Source organism: Dipodomys spectabilis, unplaced genomic scaffold (genome assembly GCF_019054845.1).
Source record: "Dipodomys spectabilis isolate Male_0828 unplaced genomic scaffold, ASM1905484v1 ptg000297l, whole genome shotgun sequence".
NCBI lineage: Eukaryota > Metazoa > Chordata > Mammalia > Rodentia > Heteromyidae > Dipodomys > Dipodomys spectabilis.
The window spans coordinates 1703629-1722027 of NW_024870974.1; the positions used below are offsets into that span (position 1 = coordinate 1703629).

The 18399-nt window shown below is 41.1% G+C and overlaps 2 protein-coding genes across 5 annotated transcripts in view; one reads left to right on the plus strand and one right to left on the minus strand.

Annotated features, from left to right (window-relative positions):
* Gar1 (GAR1 ribonucleoprotein) lies at positions 1–7768 on the minus strand. Of its 3 annotated transcripts, none has more exons than XM_042701871.1 (7): positions 7530–7768; positions 7044–7266; positions 5270–5424; positions 4771–4830; positions 2445–2601; positions 654–719; positions 1–303 (listed from the first exon to the last, which is right to left on the minus strand). In XM_042701871.1, exons 2-6 carry the CDS (start codon positions 7255–7257, stop codon positions 655–657), a joined length of 651 nt encoding a protein of 216 aa, XP_042557805.1. In that variant the 5' UTR covers positions 7258–7266; positions 7530–7768; the 3' UTR covers positions 1–303; position 654. The 3 variants fall into 3 exon arrangements, with proteins under 3 accessions (XP_042557805.1, XP_042557804.1, XP_042557806.1); XM_042701870.1 differs by having other exon boundaries at positions 7044–7262; positions 7530–7767; XM_042701872.1 differs by lacking the exon at positions 7530–7768 and adding an exon at positions 7440–7461 and having other exon boundaries at positions 7044–7262.
* Positions 7769–13523: 5755 nt separating this feature from the next.
* Positions 13524–18399, plus strand: part of Cfi (complement factor I) — a 32347-nt gene continuing 27471 nt past the window's right edge. For both annotated transcript variants that reach the window (XM_042701697.1, XM_042701698.1), the window contains exon 1: positions 13524–13714. In XM_042701697.1, coding sequence (XP_042557631.1) covers positions 13658–13714 — 57 coding nt within the window. In that variant the 5' untranslated portion in view covers positions 13524–13657. The remainder of the gene's footprint in view (positions 13715–18399) is intronic.

An 18399-nucleotide genomic window follows, 5' to 3' on the forward strand; every position in this document is an offset into this window, starting at 1 on the left:
TTTAAAAGGAATAAAATGTTTATTTTAAAAATTCAAAATATGGTTCAAATGAAAATTCCTGTCCATTTATTGAGCACCCACGGGGTGCTAGGCATTGTATCACACTGTTAAGACTTGCTCCTGCTCTTTTAATCGATGGTTCCGATACATCTGACTTTATATGATGTTGCACTGAGTCCCACTGTCAAAGACTGCTATCTCCAAATGGCTCAAGACACAAGTTCCTTATCCACAGTAGAAGCAGGTCGCTCCGTCATCACAGAACTCAACTGGCCAAGTCTGATTACATCTAATGTCCTCTCCCTAGTCAAAAGAAAAATCAAAGTGTTAAGGAATATTTAATAAACAGAACTATCACTGTCAGTATCACACTTAAAATCAATAGTAGTTTCTATAATATCCAATAAAAAAACCTTACTAAGTTTAACTGTAATACTATTACATATTTATTTTTTAAACTAATAGCAATGTAAGTTGAAGGTGGTGAAAAATTAAAAGGGAAATGCAAAGAAGAGTGATTAACAAAGACATTAGTTAAGCAAAAACATCCATGTGCTATATCAGTGCTAAGAGAAGAAAATAAAGACCTATAGAGAAACTGACAGTTTCTTTCAGTAAATATATCCAGTTACTTCATATATTCTCATACTCACCTCAGAAGCCACCACCCCCTCTTCCTCCTCTGAAGCCTCCACCTCCTCTCCCACCTCTAAAACCACCTAGAACAGAAAATAAAATACTAAGTATCTATGGCCTTCCATATTCCAGTAAATTCAATAGATTGTTATAGTCATAAAGAATGTACACTCTCTTGTCTAGTTTTAAACATTTTTTAAAAGATAAAATGCAGGGCTGGGAAGGTGGCTCAGTGGTAGAGTGCTTGCCTTGCATGCATGAGCCCTGAGTTCGATTCCTCAGCACCACATAAGCAGAAAAAATAAAAAGCTGGAAGTGGCATGTGGCTCAAGTGGTAGAGCACTAGCCTTGAGCTGAAGAGCTGAGGGACAGCGCCCAGGCCCAGAGGTCAGGCCCACGACCGGATCCAAAAAAAAAAAAAAAAAGATAAAATGCAAACAGCAAGTGCAGTGGTACAACACATGTCACTTGGGGTTTATGGTTTTGGTTGTGAAGATTCTCTGAATCACTTGTTGGACTACGTATGGCCCAATGTGTTTGAGACATCTCCCCATGTAATCCAGACAGTTATGGGAGCCCTGGAGGGTCTGAGAGTTGCTATTGGACCATGTAGAATGTTACAGTATTGTCTACAGGGTCTGTTTCATCCAGCTCGGAAAGTCAGAGATGTGTATTGGAAAATTTACAACTCCAGCTACATTGGTTCACGGGACACAATCACAGCACATTACCCAAGAATCTACAATGATGATAAGAACACCTATATTCGTTATGAACTTGACTATATCTTGTAACTTTGTTTATTTTGTGTCTAATACACAGCTGTTTCACACCTTAAACTTGCTTCAATTTGGTGATGTAAACTTTTAAACATTGCAGATCAGTATAGAGCTGGTCATAGAGGAAGAACTAGAAATCCAGTAGCATTATTTTTAAATAACCTGTCTTTGTTTTTGATGTTAAAACAGTAAACAGTAGTGACCAAGAACTCAGTGATTACACACGCTATACTGGAGGGATTTCATTTTTAGTTCATCTTTATGAAGATTTAGAATTCATTCCTTGTGTTTAAAGGGAATGTTTAATTGAGAAATAAACATTTGTGTACAAAATGCTAAAAAAAAAAAAAAAAAAAGACAAAATGCACCAGTGGCTCATACCTGTAAGGCTAGCTGTTCAGGAAGCTGAAACCTGAGGACTGAGGTTCAAAGCCAGCCTGGGCAGAAAAGTCTGTGAGACTCAAATTAATCATCCTCCGGGAAATGGAGTTGTGGCTCAAGTAGTAGAGTGCTAGCCTTGAGCACCAAAGCTCTGGGACAATACCCAGAGCTACTGGCCTGTGTTTCCTCTATGTTGTATTGGTATTATAGTGTATTCCTTTTGCTTTATAAAAAGTTCGCTGTAAAACAGTATGCCACATGGTATAACAAAGATCTCATATTTACTGTCTCTCAACTGCATCAAGAGCCCACGCTGAGTGAATAACCCACACCATGTAGATTTGTACAATTTCCCTTTATGACAGTTACACAACAATGAAATTGCCTGATAGTTCATCTCCAGACTGCATCTCTCTCATGAAGCAATAAATGATTAATTTATTAGAATCCCTAAGACATCCCCTCAAATTAAAATACCTCAAAGTACACTTAAGATTTTTAAAGGTGTTAAAAAAGCAATATATACAATCTGCCAATATTTGAAAGGTTTACTGAAATAAATATTGAGTTTGCCTACAAGTGGAATTATATGATATGAATTAAATGTGTCTATGAAATCTCATTAGAAAATTTCCCCCCAAAACTTACCACCTCTACCACCGCCTCTGCCTCCTCCACCTCTGCCTCCTCCACCTCTTCCTCCTCCTCTACCTCCCCTGCCACCGCCTCTCGGAGGTCCTTTTTCACCTGGAGGCCGAGGTAAAAACCTCTGCAGTGGCAAGAGCTTGTATGGGTCTATGTAAAACTGAAAGTTTAACAGAAGCAATTAGGCGATGACTTACTTGGGAATAGCAGAATACAATCAAAACTGCCTGTGTTTAAAGCCACCCATACCACTTAGTGTGTGTAGCTATGCGCAAGGACTTATTTTATACTACCTGGTTTTCTTACCTATAAAATGTATAGAGCAAAATACCCATCACTGTATGTTTTGTGTAAGGTTAGCAAAACGATGTTATTATCAGCACTGGTCTTCACACTAATAATCCAGACTGGATCAGGCAGGGCTGAACTTAAACACAGCAATGAATTGGAAATGGAATACATGCCCAATTCATTAGACATGACTTAAAAGAAAAAAAACACTAAATAACATATCCTCAAGTAAATAGTAGTGTGAGAAAAGTCTGGGATGCAAATCAACTCAAGTAGCTCTAAGGAGCACTTTATCTGGTTACCAGGTGATCTATTCTCAACACTATTTATCTGTAGACTCTTCAGCCCCAGGCACATCTTGTTAAAGTTTTCACAACAGAAATGCCTTCCATTTCACTTCTGACTCTATAGTCAGAAATGGGCCACCACTCCATTGGCCACTACCGCTTAAAGTCTTTAACCTCTATGTTGTTGGTAAATCCAGTGAGTCCCTTCTAGCACTGTGCCACAGTTGAGTGCTCCCTCTACAGATACTCCCTTCTATTACAGATTTTACTTTTTGTTGTTGGGGCTTGAACTCAGGGCCTGGGTACAGTCCTTAAACTCTTGCTAGCGCTCTACCACTTGGAGCCACAGTCCCACTTCCCAGTTTTCTGATGGTTAATTGGAGATAAGAGTCTCACAAACTTTCCTGCCTGGGCTAACTTTGAACAGCAATCATCAGATCTCAGCCTCCTGAGTAACTAGGATTAAAGACATGAGCCACCAGTACCCAGCATACTGCTGCCTTTTTAAGTTGTTCACTGTCTCAGAGATTTTGCCCAGTTTTCTGTAATCAGAACACACCTTTCCTGTGAAGAGCTGAGTGGGTTCCCAAGTGCTTGTCCAACTGCATCAAAATTATTCAGGAGCTTTTGCTTTTTAAAACTGAATCTTGAGCCCTATTTCAGAGCAGCTAGGTCACATTTCTAGTAATAGAATCAATGTAAAAGGACATTGACTATAAAAGCTCTTCCTTCCTCACCACTAACTGTAATATGCTAAAAGACTTTCCTAGTTGGGGCTGGGAAAGTGGCTCAGTGGTAGAGTGCTTGCCTCACATGCATGAGGTCCTGGGTTCGATTCCTCAGCACTACATAGACAGAAAAAGCCAGAAGTGGCACTGTGGCTCAAGTGGTAGAGTGTTTTGCCTTGAGCTGAAGAGCTCAGGGACAGCACCTAGGCCTGGAGTTGGGCCTGGAGTTCGAGCCCTATGACCGACAAAAAAAAAAAAAGAATGAGAAGACTTTCCTAGTTGACTTTCAGGTCTCAGCTTTAAGATCACTTCCTTAAGGAAGCCTACTATAAACTAACATGGTCCCACTGGGAAGGTTCTCACAGTAGCTTGTATTCTCCACAGCACGCATCATGTCACTGCAGTACTTGTGTAATCCTTTAATATCTACCTCCTCCAAATACGGGGTTTTGTGGCGCAGAGAGGAAAACAGAGCAAACTGGTGCCTTATACACACTAAGCAAGTGTTCTACCACTGAGCTGACGGTCCCAAATATGATTTATAATTCAACATTCTGCTCAGAAGGTTTAGCTTCTATAGGCTTTGACAGGAATTTTAAATAAATTAAAAAGCATAGTCAAACGTTGCTAATATGAGTAAGGAAAGCTCTATCAATTGCTCTTAAAGATTAATGTCAATGTTTTAAAGTACAGAACACATCAGTGTAAGAGCTTCAGCAGTGATACACCAGGGGAGTATAAAGTGACCCGAGTAGCACTATCTCTCGTAAGGCATTCCGTGGCTTGCACCTGTAATCCTAGTGACTCAGAAGGCTGCAAGCTGGAGGACGATGTTATAAAACCAGACAAAGCAGTGAAGTTTGCTAGTCTCCACTTTCAAACAACAGCAAAAAAACAGTGGTAAAAAGCCACAACTCCAATGGTAAAGTGCCAGCAGAGCAACCACAAGGACCTGAATTCAAACTCCAGTACCAGTAATAAAAAAATCAAAACAAGGATCCAAATTTTATAAGCTTAACTCACCTTCTGTAGTTTTTTAAAGGAACCTGCCTTCATGTTTTCTGATAATTTAACTGAAAAATACTGTTAGTTTTATTAAGGAACAAATTTAAGATGAAAGATATTAAGTCTTCTGAATTCATGTATAATTTAAAAAACAAAATGAGAATGTATAGACACATAGGAAAGAAATGAATTTCCAAGAGGAAAGAAAACTTTCTTTAAAATACAAAAGAAACTTCCAATTCTACCATACTATTATAGTGGCACCGTCACATCCAAAGCACCCAAAAAAAAAATCCCTGTGTCCTACTTTCCCAAGTGGGAGTTTATATAACTTTTGAAAAATAATCTCTCTAGGGTTTGTCATTTCCATACATGGATGAATACAATCTCTCCTCCTGATTCTTTTCATTATCTAATTCTGTAGCATTGTTATTTTAGGCAATAAATTTAATTTGTATTTAATCTTAAGAAAATAGTAGATTCTCAATGTACTAGATCACGCAATTAGTAAGGATACAAAATCTCTAAGTTGTCCAAATATTTCATCCACCTTTCCAATTTGTTCTTTGTTTTCTAAATAAACAGGGGCATTGAAATAAGGAACCTTATTTTCTTCTGTGGTACATTTACAAACTATGTCATCTTCACAGGGATGCAGGAATTCTCCTAATACTGAAATGGGAAGAAAATATTAAAAATATAAAACATTTTTTCAAGTAATATTGACCTCTCCTTAAGATTCCATCTTCCACTTGGAATTTCATCCTATCTGTTCTCCTCTAAAGTAGATGAGCAATTACTAACAACACATTAGCTACAGCATTCTTTTAAATATGGGACTAATAACATTGTCAGTCACATGTACACCTGACGAAGTAAATGAATGTCGAGTCCTTTGAACAGTGTGTGGCAGACTAAGACCATTCAACCTATGACAGTTACTTATTATAGCTACTACGATTTCATTGAACACCATACTTCATTCTCCTTTCTTCAACTCCTAAACGGGACTCATTCTTTGCTCTTGTCTATTTTTCCCACGCTTTGTCAATGATTCTTAGTTAGAAAGGTCTACAACTCCAAAATAAGTACCTTCGTTTCAATTACTCCCAACTAAAACATCACAAAAGTAACTCCCTAATCCCTACCAGCCAAGCTTTTATCCCACTATTAACTAAGTTCTCCTTATTTTCTTTCCCTTGAAATCTTTCACCTAATCCTTTTCTTTTTTTTTGGGGGGGGGGGGGTGCCAACATATTAAATCATGCTCTCAATGTCTCCTATACAGATTGTTACAACAGTTTGTAGGGTGAGACCTTTGATTTGAGCTATTGCTTCCTTCAAACCACGATCATACAGACCCACACACTCTTAAATACTGTCCCTGCCCTCCCCTTCCTTTTTTGTATTTATTTATGGTAGTACTGGGATTTGAACTCGGGACCTGGCACTTAGTGGGCAGGAACACTACCACTTGAGTCACATGCCCAGTCTTCTTCTTTCCCCTTTAGAAAAAGTTGCTACTAGCTGGGCGCCGGTGGCTCACACCTGTAATCCTAGCTACTCAGGAGCCTGAGATCTGAGGATCACGGTTCAAAGCCAGCCCGAGCAAGAAAGTCGGTGAGACTATCTCCAATAAACCACCAGAAAACCGGAAGCGGCGCTGTGGCTCAAGTGGTAGAGCACTAGTCTTGAGCTGAAGAGCTGAGGGACAGCGCCCAGGCCCAGAGTTCAAGCCCCACAACAAACCAAAAAAAAAAGGTTGCTACTACCCAAGATGTCTTTCTTTCTACGACTTCCTTTAATGAGGTCTGTTTCTTACTTTTCTTTTCTCTCCTGTAGGTTACTTCCTGAGCAATTTTTATTTCTCACAACTTACTTCTTAGTAACTGAAGCACAGACTGTGAAGTCTGAAAAACTAGTTTGTACTTAAACTGTACCATTATGTGATCACTTACTCATCTGTTAAAAAGAGCAGCCCCTTCTAACACAACCTCTAATGCAGCATGCGATATTGCCTAATTTCATCCTTTCCTCCTAAGCTCAAGTTCCACCTACATCATTGCATTTTCGGTATCCTTCAGCTTTCTTCACTACCTCCACGTACTCTGGAGTAAGAACTGCAAGTCAGTTTACAGCACAGTCCACACAGACTTGTTTCCCCGACCAAACTGCCACCACCATGGGAGAGCTTACAGGATCCAACCTTCAGCCCCCAACACCCACTGGCTAGTAAACAGCAAACTCGCCAATAGCACAGACCCCTAGGCTAAGCCTGGAAGCCGACGTACGGACTACGTGATCCGGGGGTCCTTGATCTTGGCCTTTGTTAAAGCCTCCGCGGCCGCCACCCCGGCCGAATCCTCCTCGGCCGCCGCCGCCGCCTCTGAAACTGCCGCCGCCGCCTCCACCTCGGAAGTGGTTGTTGCTACCGCCGCCCCGGTGGAAGCCGCCACCTCCGCCGCCCCGATTAAAGCCTCCACGACCGCCTCCTCGGAAAGACATCGCTCCTGCAACGCAAAACGGAACAGTCCGCTCCTGCCGGTGACTGTGATCTCCCAACACCAATCGCAACGCTGTCACCGCGCCACCTCCATGCCAAAGCCCACGGGAAGCGGGCGACCTGCCCCGGGCCCAGGGCGGGCGCCGACCGGCTCCGCGCCAGCCCCGCCGCCCCGCGTCCGTACCTCTCCCCGCGGCAGACAGCTACGTACTCCATCCCCTTCCCCCCCCCCCCCCCCAGCACCCTCCACGCCGCGGCTCCCGCGAGCACTCACCGGCGCCACGTGCAGCCCGGACTCGGGCTCAGAGCGCACACCCACCCGCCGCGCACTTCCGGCCCGCCGGGACCTCCTCGGCCACCGTACCGGTAGTTTAAAAAAAAAAAAAACACGACCAGAAACTCAAAGAACTAGTTCCAAAACGAAATGAAATTAAACAAAGCCTGCCCCGCCCCCCCCCCCGGAAGACCGGCGGTCCTAAATGCCAGACAGAGCCCGTATAACACCGGGAAAGGCAGCGACAGCTAACTCCCGTCGCTACGAGAGCGAAGACCACTTCCCTCCTGAGGGCGGCGGAAGTGACGTCAAAGGTCCGCGTCCCTTCGCGCCGAGTCGCTCCCGGAAGTGCCGCGGCGTCGGCGCCGGGTGGAGATGGCTGTTGCCGGAGGCGGAGCCGGGGCTGGTGTTGGTATCGGGCTGGGTTCGGGGGCCTGCGGCCGGGGGACCCCCTTGCTGCCCAGCCGGCCACACGGTCCCCCCAGCCTTGCCTCTTCGCTCCGCTCTTGCGCGCTGCCACGGCGCGGGCGCAGCCGGGGCGGTCGGAGCTGCGCTCGGCCCACAGGTGGGTCCGGCCCGCCCGGGGAGGCGCCTCTGCGGCCCGGTCTCCGCCCTGTCTCCTCCTGATTGTCTTTTTTTTAATGATGTCCTTTTGCGTGCTGCCCTGCGCTGCCCTGCGGCCGTGGTTTCGCTGGTTTTATTTCGTTTTAGTGCCAGCCTTGGGTTTGAATTCAAGGCTGTCCCTGAATACTTTTGTTCAGGCCGAGCGCTCCGTCACTCGAGCCACAGCTCCACTCCCGACTTCTTGGTGGTGAATTGGAGATAGGGATCTCAGAGACTTCGAACCACGATCCTCCTATCGCGGCCTCATGCTTTTATGGGTTAAAGCAACAAAAGCCGAGTATGTGCACGCGTTTAAGGAAACTGTTAACCTGGTAGAAAACCAAACTGTCATCGAATGTTTTGTACCAGTTTATTCGCTCATCAAATAACTTTTTTTTTTTTTTTTTGTCAGTCATGGGGCTTGAACTCTGGGCCTGGGCGCTGTCCATCAGCTCTTCAGCGCAACGTTAGCGCTCTACCACTTGAGCCACAGTGCCACTTCCGGCCTTTTCTGTTTAGGTGGTGCTGAGCAATCGAACCCAGGACCTCATGCACGTAAAGCAAGTGCTCTACCACCGAGCCACCTTCCCAGCCCCTCAAATAATGTTTTGAGCCTTGGTAGTTCTGTGGGCCAGCCTGTTCTAGAAGCTTCCCGGCCTGGCCTTGAACCTTTGATATATGACAACTCTTCCCATTCACCTTCACTAAAACCTCTTTCATAATAAAAGTAGTGACCTCCATTTATTAAATATGGTTGGCGTCTTTTATACTCAATTCCTCTAGGACCTTGCCTTTATATTTGATATAGTCTACTTCCACTTCTTTGACATTGATACCCACTTCACAAGGGGTTTGAAAGACCTTTGTAAATTTTTTTATGGAAATACTGGGAATTCCTTTAAATCATGTAAAATCTAAGCTTCCTGAAGGAGCACCTAACAGCTCCACATATACATGGAATTTGGCAAATTATTTATTTTTTGTCAATGCTGGGACTTGAACTCAGGGCTGCTAGTGAGCTTGGCTTTTTCACTCATGGCTGGTGCTTGACCATTTGAGCCATGCCTCCAGCCCAACTTTTTGCTGGTTCATTGGATGGAGATGGAGTCTCACAGACATTGCTGCCCTGGCTGGTATTGAATCATGATCCTCAGACCTCAGCCTCCTAAGCAACTAGGATTATAGGTGGAGACACTGGTACCTGGCTGTTTCTCTTCTGTGAAGGACAGAATGCTTTTCTTTCACAGAAATACAGAACTTGTAAAAGGGCAACCAGTATGTTTACTTTCTGCTTACACAAAGTTCACCTTCTCTCACAGGTGTTCAGGCTGAGAAGAGTCAGGGAAGGGGCCCTCATTAATTTATACACATGTGTCAAGGTGAACAAAAATACGATTTAATTTGTTCTCTAATTCTCCCAAATAGTTTTCTGGAAGACTTAAGACTTCCTCATTCTCAACTGCAAGCAGAAGTGGAAACATTTTAAAACAAATATTTTTTGCAATATGACTTTTTCCAAATATTCAATTTCCACTTAAACCCAGAAATATTGCTGAGTGCAAATATTTTCTCTAGGTCCTTGAAAGTACTTGTTTGACTAGTTCATGTGATAAAACAATATCTGTCAAGTAGGCTGTTTCTACAACCATCCCTTAGCTTTAAAGCATTTTACAAAGTCTGGACCTACTGTTTTCTGGGAATTACTCCTATAATTCATCTTACAAATCAAACATGCTTTAAGAACTAAAGCCTGTATTTCTCTTACCAGGTAATAAATTACCCTGACACCTGGTGACCAAAAGAACAAACACTGCCTTATATAGTTTCTGTAAGGCAAGGATTCTGGAATATTTAGCTGGGTAGTTCTGTCTCAGGGTTTTTCAGCAAATTGGAATCAAAATGCCATTCTTTGAAAGCTTGACTAGAACAGGAGGATTCTTTTCTAAAGGAGCTTGCAGCCAAGCCTGGAAACCTGACACTGCTCACCTGCAGGAAGTCTAAGTCATGTGCTACAGGGGCCTTGTTTTTTGATGGTACTGAGAGTTTGAATTCAGAGCCTTGCACTTAACTAGTCAGGTACTCAACCACTTGAGCCACATAACCAGTCCTTTTTAGATAGGGTCTTAGGCTAGCGTTGGACCATGATCATCCCAATGAGCTGTGATTATAGGCCTGAACCACCTTGCCCAGCCCTGCACGGTTTTCTTTATGGTATGTCATCAACTGCCTTCTTTTAGAACAAATAATCTCCTAAACCATGAGATTTGACAAGTATTATATGTTGAATATGAAATGACCCCACAGGTTCATGTGTTACATGCTGGCTCCCCCACTGGTAGCAGTATTTTGAGAGGTGGTGGAAACCTTGGGATATGGGACCTAGCCAAAGGAAGGGGTCCCTGGGAGCTTGATTTTGAAGGTTATACCTCATCTCACCTTTCTTTGCTTCCAGGCCACTGTGATGTGAGCTGTTGTGCTCTGTGCCACATTCTCCCCACCATGATCGACCAACACCTCTGAAACCTGGAACCAGAATAAATAATTCTCCCCTTAAGTTGTTTATGTGAGTGATTTGGTCAAAGCCACATGGAAGTTGGCATCATCCAGAAGTTTTATGTTGCTTTGGGTTTTGTTATTTGTTTTTTTCTGAAACAGGGTCCAGATATGTGACCCAAACTGGTTTCGAGCTCATGATCTTCCCACCTTAGCCTACTAAATGCTGGGACTACAAATGTACTTTATACACCCCATTCATTCATCCAGAACTTTTTTCATTTCAGTACCAGGTCCTGACATCAGCATTTCTGTGGAAATAAAGCATGTGCTGTAAATACCTTGCTTTTATTTTACTTTCTTTCCTTTCCTTTTCATTTTCTTTTTTCAACAAAAGGTGAAACCTAACAGGGAGTTGATCATTGATGGGCAATATCCATACAGATAGGGACATACTTCTTCCAAGATACGCCTTTTATTTTCAAAATGAAGATAACACTAAATATATCTTCACCTTTGCTTTTGGGGACAGTATTTTATTTTATTTATTTTTTATCAGTCGTGGGGCTTGAACTCTGGGCCGGAGCACTGTCCCTCAGTTCTTCAGCTCATAGTGCTTTACCACTTGAGCCACAGTGCCACTTCTGGTTTTCTGAGTGGTTTACTGGAGCTAAGAGTCTCACGGACTTTCCTGCCCAGGCTGGCTTTGAACTGTGATCCTCAGATCTCAGCCTCCTGAGTAGCTAGTATTACAGGCGTGAGCCACCTGTGCCTGGCTTGGGACAGCATTTTATAGCAGAAAATATTTCTTGAATTTTGCCCTGATTTTCAAATATTACAAATGCTGCTGTTATTCAAGTCTGATGATTCATCAACTTGGATAAGAACTTGGGGTTTCTACTGCTTTACTATCTTGTGATGTGTCTTCAATCTTACCAGTTTATCAAACTTTGAAAATGAAACCTTTCAGTTTCCATATTACATCATGTCCTTGAATTTATGATCTGTAATTGTACATGCTAGTACATGAGGTTTTCACCAGCGGTGAGTGAGGGTTACTGGTTAAAAAGATAAAGTTGGCTCAGTAGTAGAGTGCTTGCCTTGCATGCATGAGGCCCTGGGTTCAATTCCTCAGTACCACATAAGCAAAAAGAAAACAAGTGGTGCTGTGGCTCAAGTGGTAGAGCACTAGCCTTGAGCTGAAGAGCTCAGGGACAGTACCCAGGCCCAGAGTTCAGGTGCCATAACCAACCCCCCCCCAAAAAAAATCTAAATAATTTACTTCTATGCCTTTTTATTAAAGGTCATGTTAAAAAGTTAAAGCCAATTTCTTTATTCTGGGCTTCCAAGTCACCAAGTTTTCTGTTTCTTTATTGTGACTCATAATTAAGTGCCTTTCCAGTTTTCCCAAAGCCATTTCTTCATTTATAAGTCAGAATTCTTTTTTGGGGGTGGGGGTGGGGGTCCAGTCGTGGGCCTTAACTCTGGGCCTGGGCGCTGTCCCTCAGCTCTTCAGCTCAAGGCTAGCGCTCTACCACTTGAGCCACAGCGCCACTTGCGGCTTTTTTTTTCTGCTTATGTGGTGCTGAGGAATCGAACCCAGGGCCTCAGGTATGCAAGGCAAGTGCTCTACCACTGAGCCACCTTCCCAGCCCATAAGTCAGAATTCTTTATCACGATTCTCTTCCTTGTTCTAGTTCATCAGAAATCACCACCACATTTAGCTGGTTGTTGTGGATCACAGCCTGTAATCCTAGCTATTCCAGAGGCTGAGATCTGAAAATCTCCATTCTGTCAGCCTGGTCAGGAAGGTCTGAGATTCTTATCTCCAGTTAACCATAAAAAGCTGGAAGTGAAGCTGTGCTCTCAAGTGAAAACACTAACCTGGGCACAAAAGCTCAGGGACAGTACCCAGATCCAGAGTTCAAGCCTCAGGACAGAAAGGAAAGGAAAGGAAAGGAAGGAAAGGAAGAAAGAAAAAGAAAGGAAGGAAGGAGAAAGAAAAGAAGGAAGGGGGAGAGAGGAAGGAAGGAAGGAAGGAAGGAAGGAAGGAAGGAAGGAAGGAAGGAAGGAAGGAAGGAAGGAAGGAAGGAAGGAAGGAAGGAAGGAAAAAGAAAAAAATCACCACATTAGACTATAAAGTTGTGTTTATAAAATACAAATGTTAATAAAGAGTATTGTTGGCCTAAAAGGTAAATTGAGCCACACCAATTATGAGAATACCACAGTTTATTCCAGCCAAAATGAGGATGATTAGCAGGAGAGAATAATCGATGCTCCCTTACATGACAACTAGGGTTTTTTTTAATAGAAATTTTTAAAAAGAAGAAGAAAGTTACAGCTAATTTGTTACAACTGTATTGGTTGGCAAGAACAATATAGGACATTGATTGGTGATTGATCACTTACTCATCCAGGTACAAATTGTGATAGGAAGGAAAAGGCTTTTTAGTGAGTTAAGTTTTTTCTTTGTGGTATCAGGTAGTCTTCAGAAACCTGCAATGCTAGGTCAAAATGACCCAGGTAACTAAGGTCTTGTGCCTTATGTTTCTCTGGCCTAAAGAAGTTTATACTGGTGAGATTAAAAATTGTTTTAAAATATTTTCTGTACTAAGATCATATATAATCAAAGCACAAACAGTGCATGGCAAAAAATTAGATTTTTTTTTTTTTTTAGTTTTTCATGTTAGAATGTTTTCAAATTGATGTGCCTGTACTCATGTCTCTTTCGGGGTAATTTGTCTTGTATGGAAAAAAAGGCTGAGATGTGACTAAAGACTAGGGCAGTGATCTTTCCTGGAGTCCACAGTTCCTATTGGTTACCTCCGTCTGCTTGTTATTGGGAAAGCTCATTTGGTTTCAGTTCCAGTAAAACTCGGTTTTAGTCGATTTAAGAGTTCAAAAGTACAAAGCACTTTGGGAGGCTTTTTCTTTTTTAAATATTTTTTCAGAGGTTAAAAATTAAATTTCAAAAGCCCATCTGGGATGGACAAGAGTCTTCAACAGAGACACCTTACCTGAACACCTCCAACATGAAGCTCATTCATATTGTTTTGTTATTTTTGGGCTTCCACTTAAATCTTTGTGTGGTAAGTAGTTCAATCTTTATGCAGATTATATTAAGTAAACATTTTAAAAATTATAAAAATATGACAAATTTCTTAAGAGATGTGACTTAGATAAATATCACATTTCCATTAATAAGAATGCTACGTAGTAATAAGTATGTTAATAATTTCATTAAAAATTAAAAGTTTTTATATGCTTGTGTATATGCATAGACATTAAACTGAACAGGAATTTTATTAATACAAGCATTTCATTTATTGCCACATTAAGTCAACAAACATTTACCACACTCCTTCTATATAAATAAGGTCCTGTGCTAAGAAAATAATAAGTCTAATATCTTTATTCAGTAACCTTCTAGTACAGGTATTGAAAGATAAGATAAATATATCATTGGGGAAATAATAAAGGAATTTCACAATGTACTTACAATGGTATTATGCCCTAATAAACCCATCATAACTAGAATACTGTTAAGCCAAACATGCACCATAACCTATTTTATTGTTTGATTTGTCCTTCTAGTTTTTTGCTCATCACTACAAACACCAGCCTACTTTATTTTTACTTGTCCTTGTAATTTATTACTGTGTCCTCAGCATTACAAACATTGTAAGTGATCAATAATAATTAAGGAGTACTCTACAATAGTTTCAGAGGCAATATTCCTTTCTGACATTTTATTAGCATATGTAATTGTACAAGGGAAGTCATTGTGAGATTTTCATACATGTGTACAATGTACCTGATGTTCACCCACATACTCTCCCTTACTTTGCCTTGAAACAATTTCTTTTTTTATAAAACTTATTTTATTGTAAAGATGCTGTACAGAGGGGTTACAGTTACATGAGTAAGGTAATGAGTACATTTCTTGTCTAGCATTGTTACCCTCTCCTTTGTTTTTCTCCTGCTATACCTTCCCTTCCCCACCTCCCCACTCCTCTTCTACCACCACCCCACCCCGCCTCACGAAGTTGTAAAGTTCATTTCCAGCATAGTGTCTTGTGATTATCATTGTTGCAATGGGTCATCCTGTGTCCTTGTTTCAGCGTTTTGTTATTCCCCTTCCTCTCCCCAAATTAGATAAATGTATATATAAGATGCAGGGTACCAAAATCAATACAGTGACAACAGGGGATATACCACAGGAGGAAGAACATACAAAAGAAACAAAAAAATCACATAGTACATTAAAAACAAAAAAACCCTCATGTCCATATCTTGGGTTCATTTTGCTTAGCATCATCTTATATGATCATATGTACATAGCTTGATCATATGTGCATAGCTTTTGATCTTTTCTGCTCTTCTGATAAAATTATCCTAGATGTATACTAATTATTTGAAAATGAGAGAAAACATGAGACCTATATTTCTTTGGGTCTGGCTTACTTCACTTAATATTATTTTGTCCAAGTCTTTCCATTTCCTAACAAATGGGACAGTGTCATTCTTTCTGATGGAAACACAGAATTCCATCACATGTGCATCTATATATCTATATATCTCTATATATCACATTTTCTTGATCCATTCATTTACTGAAGGGCATCTGGGTTGGTTCCATATCTTAGCTATGGTGAATAATGCTGCAATAAACATAGTTATGCTGGTAGCTTTAGTATGGCCTTGTTTGTGATCATTTGGGTAAATCCCAGAAGTGGGATTGCTGGGTCATAGAGGAGCTCTATGTATAGTCTTTTGAGGAACTTCCATATTGCTTTCCAGAGTGGTTGAACATGTTTACACTCCCACCAACAATGCAGTAGCATTCCTTTTTGGCCACATCCCTTCCAGCATCTGTTGCTATTAGCTTTCTTGATTTTAGCCATTCTAACTGGTGTGAGGTAGAATCTCAGTGTTGTTTTGATTTGCATTTCTTTTATGGCCAGAGAAGTTGAGCATTTCTTCATGTGTCTATTGGCCATTCTTATTTCTTCTCCAGAGAAATCTCTCTCTAAAATTTAGCCCACTTATTAATGTGGCAGTTGTTTCTTTGAGTATTTATTTTTAGAGAATTTAATTTTTGAGTTCTAAGTATATTTGAAATATGAGGCCCTTGTCTGTTTATGACTAGTGAAGATCTTCTCCCAATTCATGGGCTTTCTATTGATCTTGCTAGCTATGTCCTTTGCCATGCAGAAGCTCTGCAGTTTCATGCAATCCCACTTGTCCAGCCTTTCTTCGATCTGTTGTGTTTCTGGGTCTTTATTAAGAAAATGTCAGCCTGTGCCAAGGAGCCCAGTAGTTTCTCTTATTCCTTCCTGTAATGTTTTCAGGGTGTTGCTTTTACTTCAAAGTCTTTGATCCACTTAGAGTTGATTCTGGTGTAGGGTGATATATAAGGATCTAATTTTAGTTTTCTACAGGTGTTTAACCAATTTTGCCAGGAGCATTTACTGAAGAGTCAATAGGTTTCTTTGAGATAGAAAAGAAAACTATCCTATTACTCAAATACCACTGTTAAATATTGGATACATACTGTTAACTATTTGATACATAACCTGCAAGAACATTTTAGTTGTGATACATAAAAATAAGTATGCAATTATGTATGTATATGTGTCTATATTTATTTTTCTTTTTTTGTGCTGGTCCTGGGGCTTGACTTCAGAGCCTGGGCATTGTCTCTGAACTTTTGTGCTCAAGAGTAGCACTCTACCACTTGAATCACAGCTCCACTTCCAGCTTTTTGGTGGTTAATTGGAGATAAGGTTCTCATAGACTTTCTGTAAGGAAACTGAGTCACGAGGGTATCAGAATAAAGAAAGGATAGAAAGCAAACTCAACAGACTTAAGAGGCTTTATTCAAGAGTGAAACCTGGGAAGGGCAACCAAGTGTCCTTCAGCCTGAAGGGTAAATGGCACACTCTCCTTACAACCAGGGTCTCTTTCAATAGACAGAACAGGTGAAGGGGGCAATGGAAGCAGGGTGAGATGGAGGCAGGGCAGGAGAGCAATCTTATTTTGACTGAGGAGTTTTAAGGTTTCAACAGCCGCTATGTTCATCAGGGGTGTCAGCATCAGATATGGCCTTGGTCTCAGGTCCTTTTCCAAGACCACTGGGGTAAGGGGAATGGAGAAGGTTCAGCAGAGTCTGCAGTGAGGACAGTTCTAAGATACAGCTGTCAAGGTGCTTTAGGTTAAGTCACTTTCCATCACCTTCTTGCCTAAGCTGGCTTTGAACTGTGATTCTCAGATTCTCAGACCTGTAATTCTCCTAAGTAGCTGTAGTATCATTACAGGCATGAACCATGGAGCCCATCCACCTGCCCCACCCCTCCCCCTAAGACAGGATCTCACTGTGTATCCCAAGCTGGCCTTGAACTCATTACATTCCTGTCTTAGCTCCTTGAGTGTTAAGTACAGGCACACACCTCAACACTTGGTGAAAATATAACTTTTACAGAAATCATTTTAATCTATTAGAACATTGTTCCTGTTTCTTATTTTTAAAAATCAACTGCAAGTTTAAAATTCAGGCATCCCACATTTATTATGTCAAAATACAAGCCCAAGAAAGTATACTAATGATCTTTTTGTAATCTCTGAAGCAAAAAATTATTAATAGAGTTGATTCCAAGACAATATTTCCTGGTGTTTTCAAGAAACTAGAGATCAACATCTGCGAGCCCACATCTGCTTGACCACATCACCATCTTCCCATAATTCCCAGCACCATTCTGATCCTGGGGTGGGGTTGGGGTGCTTGTTTGGAAAATAACACATAAGCAACCAAAACAATAAAAGATCATCAACTTTCTTATGAAAATTGGAATTACCTAATACATTAGATATTAATAGAGAAATTCTCTTCCTCCATTTTTTTTAAAGCTAAGCAGAATGCTTGTGGGTTTAGAAGTTGAGGCAAGGCTTTCTATAACAGACACAAGTCTGCTTCCATGTATGAAGCAAGGTAGATGGGAAGTGCTGACCATGCTGAAGAACTAAGGCTAAAAGGACCTAATACTCCAATGGGAAAGTTTCTACTTGGTTGTTCATGCTTAGGATCCAAGTAGCTCCTCCAGGAAGAAAGGGTTTGTGTGGTTATATATGTTTTTTAATTGTACTCTATTTGAAGCTTTCCGCCCATTTTTGTCCTTTACTGTTTTCCGTGAAAATTAGCGTTGTACTGATTGGTTAATATCATAGTAATAAAACTACCCTAAAATCTCATTGGTATTAAACCTTATTTAGTATATGTTTGTAGACTGGCTGTGGACCAGATAGCTGATGTACAGTGGACTGAGCTAGGATGGTCTTCTCTTCATATTTTTGCCCTCCTGGCCAAGTTTTCATTGCTGTGGTAGAGAAACCCAGTGGCACAAGTACTTTCCTGGGTTCTCGTGAGTCACACTGGATGACTTCCCATTAGAGCAAGAAATAAGGCCAGTGCCAGAATTAAAGTCAAAATATAACTTGACCCAGAAAGAGGCTGCAGAGGACTGGAATAATAGGGTAGAAAAATTGGTACTATATGCAATGTACCACAATTATACATATAACATATTTATATATAACATTTATATAGGGTCTCAAAGTCTATTTGTATTTTTTGCATTTGATCTTCACAGTAACTCTGTGAGATCATTGTTTATTTCCACATTTTATAAAAGGAAAAACAATCAGAAAGGTAAAGCCTCTTACCCAGAGTCACATACCTTGTTATCCACAGAAGGGGACTTTATAATAATTTCTTTTT